The 13,992-nt window shown below is 33.9% G+C and overlaps 3 protein-coding genes across 3 annotated transcripts in view; 2 read left to right on the forward strand and 1 right to left on the reverse strand.

Annotated features, from left to right (window-relative positions):
• Positions 1 to 10,836: 10,836 nt before the first annotated feature.
• On the forward strand, positions 10,837 to 11,970 carry LOC106763677 (protein MAIN-LIKE 1-like). The gene is made up of 2 exons (XM_022782221.1): positions 10,837 to 11,226; positions 11,296 to 11,970. The coding sequence occupies exons 1-2, from the start codon at positions 10,837 to 10,839 to the stop codon at positions 11,968 to 11,970; spliced, it is 1,065 nt and encodes a 354-aa protein (XP_022637942.1).
• On the forward strand, positions 11,930 to 12,989 carry LOC111241809. The gene is made up of 2 exons (XM_022781707.1): positions 11,930 to 12,629; positions 12,710 to 12,989. The coding sequence occupies exons 1-2, from the start codon at positions 12,075 to 12,077 to the stop codon at positions 12,893 to 12,895; spliced, it is 741 nt and encodes a 246-aa protein (XP_022637428.1). The 5' UTR covers positions 11,930 to 12,074; the 3' UTR covers positions 12,896 to 12,989.
• A 43-nt stretch (positions 12,990 to 13,032) lies between these two features.
• Positions 13,033 to 13,992, reverse strand: part of LOC106763678 (protein FAR1-RELATED SEQUENCE 5-like) — a 3,304-nt gene continuing 2,344 nt past the window's right edge. The window contains exon 3 of the mRNA XM_022782222.1: positions 13,033 to 13,087. Within this exon, the coding sequence (XP_022637943.1) occupies positions 13,033 to 13,087 (55 nt within the window). The remainder of the gene's footprint in view (positions 13,088 to 13,992) is intronic.

The raw sequence follows: 13,992 nt of genomic DNA on the forward strand, positions 1-13,992 counted from the left end.
TTGAAGGTACTTAGAAATGGAAAAGACTAGAAATGGTATGAAATGATAATGTTAAGGTTAGTTTTGACCAATTCACTCTTGTGTAAACCCCATTTCATCTTCTCTCCATCAATTTACTAAAGTCAATCCACTAAAACACTCTAGTCCTAATCCCTTAGGTGAAAGAACCTAGGTTTTCCTATCAAACTCCAATCCCTTGGAAAATTTAACAAACAAAACCCGCATTAAGAACTAGGATCTAAGACAACATGTGAATCATCTTCCATCCCTAGAATCAATGAACCACAAGGACTCTTGTTTCAGTTCTGGGTTCCATCTTACGTCCCCATAACCCATGAAACCCCAAAATCAAGTCATGGACGTCCCCATTACATGCAAGCTTTAAGATTAGAAACAAGAATACTAACAATTGATAGACAAGGCATATATATATATTCAAATCATTCAACAAATACACAAGAGTTCGTAGACTACAACTAACCCCAACAAGATGGGTTTGGTTCTCCACTTCCATGGAGAACCCTAGAGCTTACAAACATGGAAGATGGAAGAAGAAGGAGACCCAAAGTAAGAGGAGGAGATGTTCCCACAAGCTCCTTATGCCCTCCATGAGCTCCAGCAGTGAAATCGCACCTCCAAAGAACCAAAGACCCCTTTCCCTTCGCGTTTTAGGTCTAAATAGACCAAATTTTCCACATCAGCAGCGCCACCGCTCAGTTGCACCCCAGCTGCACCCCAGCTGCAGCATTCCAGAGAGCAGGGAACTCAGCTGCACCTCAGCTGCAGCTCAGCGGCAGCCTTCCAGAGAGCAGGGCGCTCAGCTGCAGCCCAGCTGCACCCCAACCGCAACATTGCAGAGAACAGAGCGCTCAGCTGCACCCCAGCTGCAACCCAGCCACAACATTCCAAAATTCTCTCTTTTTGCTATTTTACATGCTTTTGTGGCTGGTTCAATTCTTTACTTTGGTGGATGTTCTTCCAAGCATTGTATTAGCTACAAAATAAGGGGATTAGTGATGATATTACATCAATGTAGCCTAAAACACACTTATTAAGAAAACAAGACAAAAGAAGATGATTAAGCAAGTTACAAGCCAAAAAGGAGTTGATTTTGCTACTAAAATGATGCTTAGAGAATGGTAAGAATTAGCATTATCAAGTATATATATTAAACTACCCTAGTCAACAAGGACCTTTTTAATAGCAAAGTTCTTCGTTTTCTATTGTTATGACCACAGTGTCATCTTGATTCGGATACTCCCTAGAAGTCCATGTTTGTAAATGTGATAGGTGACATCTTCTCTTGTCGATAGTTTCAAATATTGCGTTCACTAAATGTACTGCCTTTATATGTCTCTTTCAGGTCGAGGATGAGGATCCGCCTCTATCGAGCCCTCTAAATATGGTGTTTATTATACCTCTCAAAAGGGGTCTAGCAATGACATGCTTATCCTCGCATTGGGCTTATTCATCTCTCTTCTATTCTTTCTCCCTATCTTTCCTATCGTCTCTTCCATCGTTGGACCTTCGAAATCCAGAGCACAAACTTCTTTCATCATCGCATCTTAGAAATCGCTTTAAGTGTCCAACTTGGACTAGCTCTTCGACCTTATCTCTAAGCGTTGCACATTCCTTTGTTGTATGGCCATTGTTACGATGATATTTGCAGTATTTGTTCATGTTAACGAATTTCGAGATTTTCTTGGCATCTGTATGAGATATGCCTCCAAGCAGGTCTAGGTTCTCTATAATGGGAACTACCCTTCTAATGTGAGTCTCGTTTGACACCTTTTTTCTCAACTAGCATGATCTTATGTCTTTTCTTGTTTCAATATTCTCTTACATCCTCCAGTGACATGAAATTGGAAGCTTGTTGCCTCAACTCATCCATACTCATAAGCAACGTCATATATAAGTCATCCGCAAAAGGACTCGACTTTTGTGATGTGATCATATAGTGTTGAACCATCTCAGGGTTCAATTTTTCTATCTTCAGGGCCACTTATTGAACCTTTATAATAAAGGTTCATAGAGGTTCTCCATTTTCTTGCTTAATGTTGAGGAATGCGAGGGAGGTAAGGTGATAATGACGCTAACGTGTCAAAACAGTTTATGGAATATAGAGGAAAGCGGGTGAACTAATCCAAGGCTACCCCCTTTAAAGTAATGGTAAAAGCTTTGTACATGATAGCATCACCAGTCAAGTACAAACTAACTTGAGTGGTGTAGATGATAATGTGCTCATCTAGGTCGGTGCTACCATTATACCAGTCCAAGTTAAGAGTCTTTCACTATTTAGGAAGGGAGTATCAATGGTGCCATCTATGAAGGAATGTCAGTGGCCTTACTATCGAGGAGTTTTGTCTTGAGAGTGGGGTTGTACTCACTTTCATCCTTGTTTTCACGAACAAGACCAATGCGAGGTGGGGTTCTTTGCATTGATTGCATGTTATCATAGGTTTCCTTCCCCTTTTCTTTGTGTCAACATCCAATTTCATTCGGGTAAATAAATTCATTTTAAAAAAAGAAAAATACAAAAAATGTTTTCAATTAATGGTAAGTAAAAAAAGGACAAAAAATGAAATAAGTTTTCTTTAAATTTTCAAATTTTAAAGTCAACACAAAAGGAATAAAAAAATATAATACCAAAATTAATATAAAATAAAATAGTTCAATTTGTTTTTAATCTATTTTGTGAGCTCAATAGCTCAAGGATTCTATACATATCCTTACCTCACTCTTTGTTTTACACCTCTCATGAAACTTGTCATAAGGAAATATTTTGATAATTAGAAGCAATATTTATGATAATAATTAGAATCAATATCTCGATATTATATTATGGTTTGCTCCATCACATTTTTCAATTAGAGAAAGATATGATTCTATGAATTTGAAGCAATATATATGATAATAATTAGAATTAATATCTCAAACATTATATTATGATTTTATTTTTGCAATATCAAGACCAACACATTCCTTATATTGTTCACTTACAATTAAGACTAAGATTAGAATGTGTGCATATAGATACACAACCTATCATATGAAAAGGGGACACACAAATACAGAGGGACACACACATATCTTCTTCCCTAAAATGGTATTCTATTTTTCTCCTACACACCATTATTTTATACCTCCTCTCTACACATTAAACTTCATACTTTATCTCATTCTTTACACTCAAAACTTATCATCCTTCATCTTTCATTACTACCCTAACATCATCCTTGTTGTATTTCTCATATCTTCGTAAACAAATTGTTTCGAGTAAGGACTTTCTGCATCATCATTCTCTTAACATTTTTAATAAGTTATACACATTTTTCCTTATTCCATTTTTGCTAGACTATTTTGCTCACTTTCTAAGGTTATGAATTTTTGTTTTGCTTTTTTAAAATAATTTATTTTATTTTTCATGTCCCATTATACTCTTTTAAATATAAAAAAATTATAAGTTATAAAATTATAAACAAAATGATTTTTTAGCATTTCTAAAGGCGTGAGTATTCGTGTGATCATTCGAATTATCCTAATTCTAAATTCTTTTCTTTTTAAATAATTAAATAATGTTTTTAAGGTATGAGTAATCATGTGATTTCCCGCATCGTCCTAATGCTTAATAACTTTGTTTTTTCTCAATCATGTTAAAATACAAAAAAATAAAAAATCTTCAGAAATAAAAAATATAGTTTTATCCATCATTTGTTTTTTATGTTTGTGAGACCATTCACATCATATAACATATTTTTTTTAAATAATTCTAAAATACATATAAAATACTAAAAAATAAAAAATATCAATATTTTTAATGAAAAAGTGTCAAAAATGCATCCGTGATTTTTCATCATGAATGTAGATATGTAGAAATAAGATCACTCCTTTTCATGTTCACTTCCCAAAAATTCAAAACAATCCATAATAATTTTGAAAAAAAATTTCATATAAAGAACTACGTAGCCTTGATTTCTCATTTTGAATGAGAATACGTAGGAGTAATGTCAATCCTTGTCAGAACCATAAAAAAAATATTTTTGTTTTTTATAGTGTTATTTTTGGTGAAAATTAAACACTTTGAAAACAAAATCAACTTTGTACATTTAATTAAAGTACTACCTTAGGTAGGCGCAATACAGTACTGATACGTTCTCTACGTGTAACCATCCCCTAAACTCAAAATCTGGTTCTCGTAGACCATGCCTTATTTAATAGTTTTCCTTAGTTCTTTTAGAATATACCATGATGGCTCCAAAACTTCTTCTTAAACCTTTTTTTTCTCGGTTCGTGGTCTCGTCGCAATTTTGGTTGACACTTTGCAAGTAGTTACTTCAACCTCAACCGTCCGTTTTAGTCTTGCATTCTTCTCTCTCAAGGCATCCATCTCCTCAACACTTCTTTTCTTAAACTCAATGAACTTATACTACATCTTCGCCTCGACTTTTATAGTAGCGACTATGTCAGCTAAGGAGGATCTTTCTTCTCTTTCCCAAACCATCCTACTTCTCGCGGATACTATAGACGTATTCTTCATAGAATACAAGTTGGCCCAATGGTGGGCGCCAATTGTTCTTATAGAATCGAGTATGTACGTTGCAAAGACCTCCAAGGACTCTCTCTAAATGCTTCCAACCTTCAATTTCTAGATACTTGTCCTCCTCCCTGGTTCTTGTTCTCCCTAAGACGAAAATGGATTGAGCCTACACAAGACAATCACGTCACCAAACAATAAATGAGTAATTAATGAAAATATAGTTAATATACATCGTGAAATGTGTTATTTATACTCACTATTTATGGGCCTGGGCCCATCGACACAAATACTTGTTAGCTTTTGAATCATGGTAGTTAACCATAAACCATAATGATTAAGTGTATTGTATGATATTGTACTGACTAAATAACAATGAACCAAATACATGTCGACTTAATAGTTTGATATGTATTCATCCAAGGATAAGTCTTATACTAGTATAACCAAAAGATACTTTGTGATACATAAAATTACAAAACTAACTTAGAAGTAGTTTTGCTGGTTGTTAGCTAGCTGTTATTAGTTGTCACACTCTTTGTTCAATTATATGGTGTAATTTGACGACAACTTATGCCTTTTACAGTCAATAATTGATTGATAATTGATTAATCATGTCTATTATAACACTAATAACAAGCCAAGAACATAGCGAAGAATGTGGGGATTCACTTTTACAACTAATTCATTCTGGTGGGATACACAGGATTAACTTTTCAACACTTACACGCACCATTTGCTTTGCTTTGTTAATTGTTAATTGGATTATACTAACTATGATTAACTGCACACACCCTTTTTATAGAAACAAGAAAGGTGGCATACTAATTCTTTTCTGTTTTTCTTCCTACCCTCTTTTTCTTTTATGAATTCAAAGATTCATAATGATCATTCTGGTGGATGCAGAATAGTGCATGCTTCACCTTCAGCTTGTCCTCTTTGCAATTGTTTATTTTTTGTTTTTGTTTTGTTCTCTTGTGAAAACAAAAGTAAAGTTCATTTTGCTTTTTTCATATGTATAACATAAATTCTTTCTATAAAGTTGGTGTATGTAATAACGCTTGGTGTGTGAACATGATGGAATAAGAATGACCTATAAACAAAGGTTTTAGTATTTTAGAACAATTTTTCTTGGAGTAGATTAAAGGCATATTTGTTGTCTCCATGAAATGGAGTACAAATATAATGGTTTTGGTTTCTTGGTGGCTTTGACAAAACACTCATTAATTGTAAATTATGATCCAATGCATAAAGGTGGAGGATTTTATTATCGGGGGACAAAATCTGATTTTGTAAGAAGATTGTACTAGATGGTAGTGATCATCACTTCATGAGAGAGGGAGAAAAATTCAAGAAGGTAAAATGTTTTTCCAAAAGGAAACAACCTAACTCCTAAGGAAGAACCAAAGGTTACGAGAACAGTAACGTGTGCCCCCACCCCAATACTTGTAGAATAATATGATGCTTTGGGGCTTAGCTTGATGGTCTTGAACTTTCTCTTTTGACCTCTTTTTTGACCTTTTCTCTTATGTGTTTGTCATTGCTTAATATACTCAAATGATTATAGATTTTGGCTAAAACTCATAATGTAATTTTCCTCTCTTCTTTTTATGCTTACAACTGTAAAATCTAAAAGAAAAATGACCCCACAAACATTTTTCTAGAGTACACAGAAGCACTCTGATTAGGCTGCACTATGAAACATACTCTTCAAGCTTTGCCAATTCATAGCTACATACAACCCTACTTCTGCAAAGTGGAAGCTGGTGACCATTCTTTCTGTAAACCATCCCAGAATGCTACAAATTATTAAATTCTAACCTTTATTAATTTCCCCACTACCATTAGTGGCACTGATATTTGTTAGAAGCAAAATGAAAATATCATAATGTTGCAAGTCTCCTCTGACTTTTCCAACTTCAACCCTTGAAGACCTACCCTTTTCAGCAGATGCATTAGCTTTGTTTTACTCCCACTGCTGAATGTGTCTTCACTTCCCTTCACAACACCTAAATGAAGGATTTGGTAAAAAACCATAACTAAAGCTAAAAATCAACGTTGCACATAGAGAAAGAACAATGGCATAGGCTTGGAAAATCTCTCAAATAAACCACCAAGTTAGAACAATGCACTTATGATTAACAGGTATTTTACAAGTCTTATAATGTGGCTTGGGTATAGAGAAAAGAGATTCAAAGCTTAATAACCAAAGAAAAGTAAGGTAACTTAGGTGGGAAATGAAATTCAAGTTCAGCAAAATAGTCAAACTCTTCACCTTTAAACTCATCACTTTATCTTTTCTTTCATATTTTGTTTTCCATTCTCTTTTCATATTTTCAATCCTTTTCTTTACTTTCAAATCACCTACCAAAACATGCTTTATTTAATCAAAGAAAAAATACTGCAAAGAAAACAGTTTTAAAAATCTAAAATACTCTACTGGTATTGTTGCAAACGATATTTGGGAGTAAAATCTGAAGCACTTCATTTCATTGCTCAACTCTGTCCAGCAACAACTCTTTCTCATCATCCAATACCTGGTTAGATTGTTGGTGTGATGTAGCCTAATAGTTGTCTATATAGTTGGTGTAGTTCTTAGCCCATTGATGTTAAAGCTTTCTTAGAAATAATAAGCAAAACTATTTGTGAAAAGTCCTTAGAGAAACCTATAAGCTTATGAGTACTAGAAAGATGAAAAGTCCTTAGAGAAACTTATAAGCTTATGGTTGTAGTCATATTCTCATCCATAAAGAAAACTTATAAGCTTATGAGTACTAGAAAGATGTAAGGCACTTGTATGCTTATGCATGTATTCTTCTTCTACTTCTTGATGTCTTTTGTATAGTATTTTAAATATGATTGTTGCTTCATCACATTTATTATAATATGATCTCTTTTAAGTAACTTTGTTATATATGTTGTTATAGCATTGCATCCCTTGATGTGTGTATTGACTAGAAGTTAGATAAGGAAAGCTTGAATATGTTCGAGATTTTGACTTCTCTTTGTAAGGAAACAATTTAAAATCAAACAATAAAGATAGGATTTAACTTAGTTAATAATGTATAATGTTTCTTTTATTTCACTTTTAATGTTCTAATATGAACATGGTAAGATATATATACTTTCTATACAAAATTGTTTTAGTTGTAATGTAAATATATAATTCAATTGTTTTTTTGTTTGATTTCAAATCCTGAAAAATAGTAAATCACTTGTTATACTCATCTCAAAATCAATCTACATCAACTTAAAACATTATTTGCACAAACTCTCGTGAATAGAATTAAAGAATATATTGTTAACATAAGTTTGAAGTGTAATAAAATCTTGATTGCATTTTATGAATAAGGTTGTATAAGCCTTGTTTCTAATAAAATCATTTTGTAAAAGAAAATACTTAGTCTGTTGAACGAAACTCTAGCATTTTCTTTAAGATCATAACCATTTTAAGTTTATAAACATATTTTATCTTAGAAGTCTTCAAAATTAGGAGGTTATTTTACAAAGACTTCAATAAAATTGTTTAGAAAAGCAATTTTTTCATCTATTTGATAATGCTTTATATTTTTGTAAACCAAAAAAGCAAATGAAATTCTTATCACTTTCGGTGTGACAACTAAAGAAAAAGTTTCAATGAAATGGATATCTTCTTTCTGAAGTCATCTTCTACCTATTTAGCTTTATTTCTTACTACACCATCTTGTTTATCTAGTTTGTTTTGTAAGACCTATTTTTTGCCAATCATACTTTGATTTGCAAATGGAGGAACTAACACCAATACATGGTTTTTGATGAATTTGTTAAGTTCTTCATCTAAGGCTAGAATTTAATCTTCATTAGCCAGAGCTTCATTAATGTTCTTTGATTGTATTTAAGGCATAAGGGCAAATAAGTCTCTATCTTTGAATGATAACCTAGTTCTAACACCTTCATTTTTCTTGTCAAGAATATGTTCTTAAGGATGAGAAGAATTTAACCTCCAATCTCTTTATTAAGTTTGACTTGTACAATTTTGATTTGGACCATTATATGTTAACAATTTTTTTAACAACTTTTTGACAATAGACTATATGTCACTATTTTATTGGTTTATATACTTGAAACGGACCTATCACAATCTACAACATAAGCGATTATAAAAAAATAATAAAATAAATTGTTAAAAAAATATTTTCCTTTTGATTTAGATTTAGATTTGATGATCCTTTTTCTAATACTTCTTTTTAGTTTGGTGCTTTAATTTCCTTTGAGGATCCTTTGATGTATGTTAGATCTTTGTTTATTAGTTTGATACTATTAGTGGAAAGGTCAATAAAAGAGTTTGCACAAAGCAACATAACAATTATAAACACATTAAACATATCCACATCAATCAACTATAGATACTAAAGAGCATTTCTAGTCTATCCACTAGAAAAAGAAGGATAAAATTAGAATTTTAAAATGCAGATAAGTGTAAGAAGTTGCGGGCATATTCCTGAATCCCAAAATACAAATACAAAATAAAAAATTTATATTTTAGATTGCAAGCATTGTATTTTAGATTATACATTTCATAATATAAATTTAATATTATAAAATGCAAATACCAAAATTAAAATGTTGTAGTTAGAATTAAAGTATTCCATAATACAAGTTTTGTGTTCGGAACTACATATTTCGAAATGCAAGTTTTGTATTCTAAATAATACATTTTAAAATACAAAAAAAATTATTATTTTTATATCCATAATATCACTATATTACATATTACACAGTAAACCATTTTGTAAGAAATAGAGCGGAAAGCAGTGCTACTAGCTTGAATAAAACTTCATTTATAATGATACTCACCTTAGATTTTTAAATAACTTTCTAAACTTATTTATAAACAATAATATTATATTTTAGAACTTTAATTTCTACAATTTTTATTTAAACTTTAATCAATTTGATATTTTAATATAAAATAAGGAAAAACATAGGTTTAAACCCTCAGATGGTCCTCATTTTTTATGGGAATCTTAAGTGGGTCCTTTTGTTGACAACTTTTTTGAAGTTGAGTTAAACTTAAAAACCACTTTCTAATATGATACCAGAGCCATGGTTGAAGTCTATCCTAGCGAGATCTATGTGGGCATTCTGTTCCACCCGTTGTAGGGCCACTATCTCGAACCACCCATTAATTCTACTCTCACGCTCGAGATGACTATACCTCAGCGTGAAGGGGGTGTGTTGGAAGTCTCACATCGACTAAAGATAAGGTCGATTTATAATATATAAGTGGGGTGCAAACCTCACCCTACAAGCCGGTTTTATGGGGTTGAGTTAGGCTTAAAGCCCACTTCTTAATTTGGTATCAAATCCATGGTTAGAGTCTATCCTAGCAATATTTCTTTCTGGGCGTTAATGCCTCCACCTCCCCAAACCCAACCTCCACCCCCCCACTTTTTTTTAACTTTTTATTAATTACAAAATTAACCTTTTTTTATTTTCTTTTTTACTTTTTTAACCCTCCTAATAAAACCCTAATTTTACTTTCCTTTCTTTAACTTTTACTTTCTTCATCTTTCACTTTCACGCAGCAGAGCCCCACCTCCCCTTCCCTCCCNCTTCCCTCCATTCTCAACCCCACCCCACCTCCCCTTCCCTTTGCATTCTCAACCCCACCTCACTTCCCCTTCCCTTTGTATTCTCAACCCCACGCTCCACCCTTTCCCTTTGTATTCTCAACCCCACACTCCACCCTCTCTGAAAATTTTCAACTTTTGCAGTCAACTCTTTTTCTGCGGTGGTGCGACACGGTTACGAGGTTGGTTAATTTTCGTTGCACTATTAATTTCTTGCTTTGTAAATGTATGTGATTTAGTGTTTAAGATTCCATTGATTTATGCTCTGTGCACCATTGTTAGTTTTTGTTTGGTTTCATTTTGGTGCTTTTGGTGCTGTGATGTTTCTGGTAGAGATGTCTACGTAGAAGGAAGAAGGAAGAACTTAACGGATGTCCGACATCCATCGACGGATGTCGACATCCGTTTAGGGAAAATTTTTTATTTTCATGTTTTTAGTTTATTTTATAAGTAATTAATTTTTAACTTTTTATTTTCTTACGTAATTATTTTGTTTTATTTTTTTTTTGATTTATTAGTTTATTGTATTTTTAATTAATTTATACAGTATTTAAATTTATTATTATTTTATAATATGTTATTTAATTATATGTAAATTAAAATTATTTTAGTTAATAAAATAATTATTATTAAATTATTGAAAAAATATAAGAAATAATTATTAATTTAATTAAATTTTTTTTTTCAGTAATGGTAAGAACANGAGGTGCATCTTTTAGTTCTCGTGGGGAGAGTTCTCGAGGAGAGAGTTCTCGACAACAAAGTTCTCGAGGAGAGGGTTCTGCACAAGGTTTAGNTAGGAGACGACCTACAGCTTCGGCACGGAGAGGGTGGGCAGCTCCTATTCAGGATGACCCTATCGTTGAGGATCAAGCATTTGAGGAGGAGGCATATCAGGCCTACGAGGGTCCTGTTCAGGAGGAGGCATTTGAGGCCTCTGATGACGATTATGAGGAGGAGGAACATGATGTTCCTGGCATACAAGAGGAGGATGTCGGTGGATTTCCTGGAGGTCCACGTGATGCTTCTTTACTGACGCACTATGTTCAGCATGTTGTGTATGGTATTTCACAGGGCCGGGTGAGTGCATAACTTAAATCTTAATTAATAATTTTTTTAAGCCAATTTATATTAAATATTGTTGTGTAGGATCGAGGGGATATGCTCAAGTTGATCTCGCATGGTATAAAAGTTAATAAATTAGGACCGTGCGCCGAGGGAATTCAACACATTGTGTTGAATTCCTCTTTGATGCCTCTCACACAGATCTGCTACGATTACATTGATAAGGGCTTGTTGCTCGGATTCATAGAGAGGTGGCACTTTGAGACGAGTAGTTTCCATCTCCCTGTAGGGGAGATGACGATCACGCTTGATGATGTATCCACCTTACTTCATCTCCTGGTGCTAGGACAATTATGTGATTTGGAGGAGTTGGAGTTTGAGGAGGCTCGTACAGCCCTCGTAGACCTGCTCGGCGTTGATGGTGGCACAGCTGGTGCTNAGATGGAGGATGCACGTGGTACTAAAGTAAGACTCAGCTGGCTGAGAGACATATATGTTCAGAGGTGTCGGTCACAGGATTGGGACTATGCTGCCAGAGCATATCTGCTNCATCTAGTAGGATGCACCATTTTTGCAAATAAAAGTGCCAGTTCTATACGCGTGTCTTACCTACTATTATTTAGAGACGTACACGCGTGTGGCAGATATGCTTGGGGCGTTGCTNCACTCGCCCATTTGTACGAGCANCTTGGGGATGCCAGTCTGGCTTCCACGAAGCAGATGGNTGGATATTTGACTCTTTTTCAGGTACAAACATAAATCTTGCACATTTATTTGATATACTTATCTCCATGTTCAAAGATAGAAAATATTTAATTGAATAATTGCCTTATTAGAGTTGGATATACGAGCATTTCCCTAGAATGGGAAGGAGGCGGTTGGTGTCTTCTTATGATGACACCACACCACGTGCGACTAGGTGGCAGAGCCCTCGGCAGAGTTTGACTCTTGCAGAGATTCGGGAGCAGTTGGATGACCTGACATACAGTGGAGTGGTATGGCATCCATATGAGGCACATCGGGGCATTCGTCCATTATTCGGAGTTTGTATGTATTCTGGATGGATTCGGATTGGTGACACCCTTTCTCGACATTTGCCTGAGCNTGTGATGAGGCAGTTTGGGTTTTACCAGGAGATTCCACGACCACCCACTGTCATTGCAGATGCAGATGTAGTCGCTGTTGATTTTGCGTGGTTACACTTCACAGACCACGTTATTAGGAATGTGAGACAGGCATCACACCCTTCTGAATGTGTCGATGGATACATACAGTGGTTTACGAGGGTTTCACATCCCTATATTATTGCTGCTCCAGCTGACGCGAGACCACCTCTTGTGCCTACACAATGTCCTGATGTTCCACAGGAGGCACGACCTCATCGTAGATCCTCTCCGCCTTCACCATCCGGNGCCTTGGTATGTTATTTTTCATTGCTTATGTTATTAAATTTTGACTAACCATGTTTATTTATTTATTTGATATAATTATTATGCAGGCTAGATTTAGGAGAATGACTAGAAAGTTACAGTCGTTGATATCGTGTCGTCATGTGACCGAGGGTACTGTTGCACATCAGATGGCGGTGGAACTGCTTCAGGATGCTAATGATGGAATCGAAGAATATTCTCCAACTAGGAGAGGACAGAGGCATGTTCGTGGTAGACGCTCGACGTCTAATTGATAGTACTTTGTAGTAATGATTATACTTTGTCCCTNCTGTTTGATCAAACTAGGATTAGGATTCNTTTACTTTTAATGCATACCCTTGCTTTTAATTGGAGCTTAATTTCTTCGACTGAAACTCAAGACGCGTCCCATTCATCTATATACTCTCGGACCTTCTAGGTTCATGCATACTCCAAGAGCAATGCATCTGAAATTCCAATATTTAGTAAAAGTGTGTATGGTGCAGGGGAAGGGGGAAGTGCATCAATAGCTGAGAGTGTTCGTTGTCGGACATACTATTCTCAAGGCAGGTCTGGTGGTGAAGCCAATGCATTTCGGCGATGAATTCTTGCTGTTTTCTTTCTTCGATTCCTTTGGTGTATAATATATGTGAAAACCTGTTTAATTTCATTTTGATAATATATGAAGAATTCATGGTTCACTCTTTCGTGATTCCAAATTTCTTATGTTCTCCTGTAATTTAAGATATTCATTTCTCGATGGGAAATATTTTAAAGGTATGACATACTGTAATTTTATTATTATTTCGAGACATTTATATAAACAATTTATATGAACTATTAAGTTCAAAATAGGTTTTTAATTTATACTTTAAGAACTAAATTTAAAAGACCAACTTTCAACATGCTTTCATTCTGGATAACTTTTTATTTAATTTTTGGTTTTGTACTACTTTTGATTTAATATTTGACAGAATGATTTAATGTGATTTCTCATTTTGTTTTTCATATAGTCTTCATATTGGATAAAAGGAGTTAATAATATAGTTTTTTTTAAAAAAATTTGGTGTTAAAAATACTTAAATGACTATTTGTATGATAATGTAAATGATATATGATATTGCTTGTACTGCTTGAAATTGTAAATGAATTTAATAAAATTGTTAATAAATCTATATATTTTTAATGTTAATAAATCATTTTAGTAAAATTTAAATGATTTCATAATGATAACAATCTCAATAAATGTCAGTTCATCCATCCACTTTCGATTATTTAAATTTTCAGACTAGTCTTCCACGTAACTTAAGTCACTTACAACCCAATTTGTATGGTTGTTTTGGAACAATTTACAATATTTAATATTTTGTTG

Source organism: Vigna radiata, chromosome 6, assembly GCF_000741045.1.
Source record: "Vigna radiata var. radiata cultivar VC1973A chromosome 6, Vradiata_ver6, whole genome shotgun sequence".
NCBI classification, from domain to species: domain Eukaryota; kingdom Viridiplantae; phylum Streptophyta; class Magnoliopsida; order Fabales; family Fabaceae; genus Vigna; species Vigna radiata.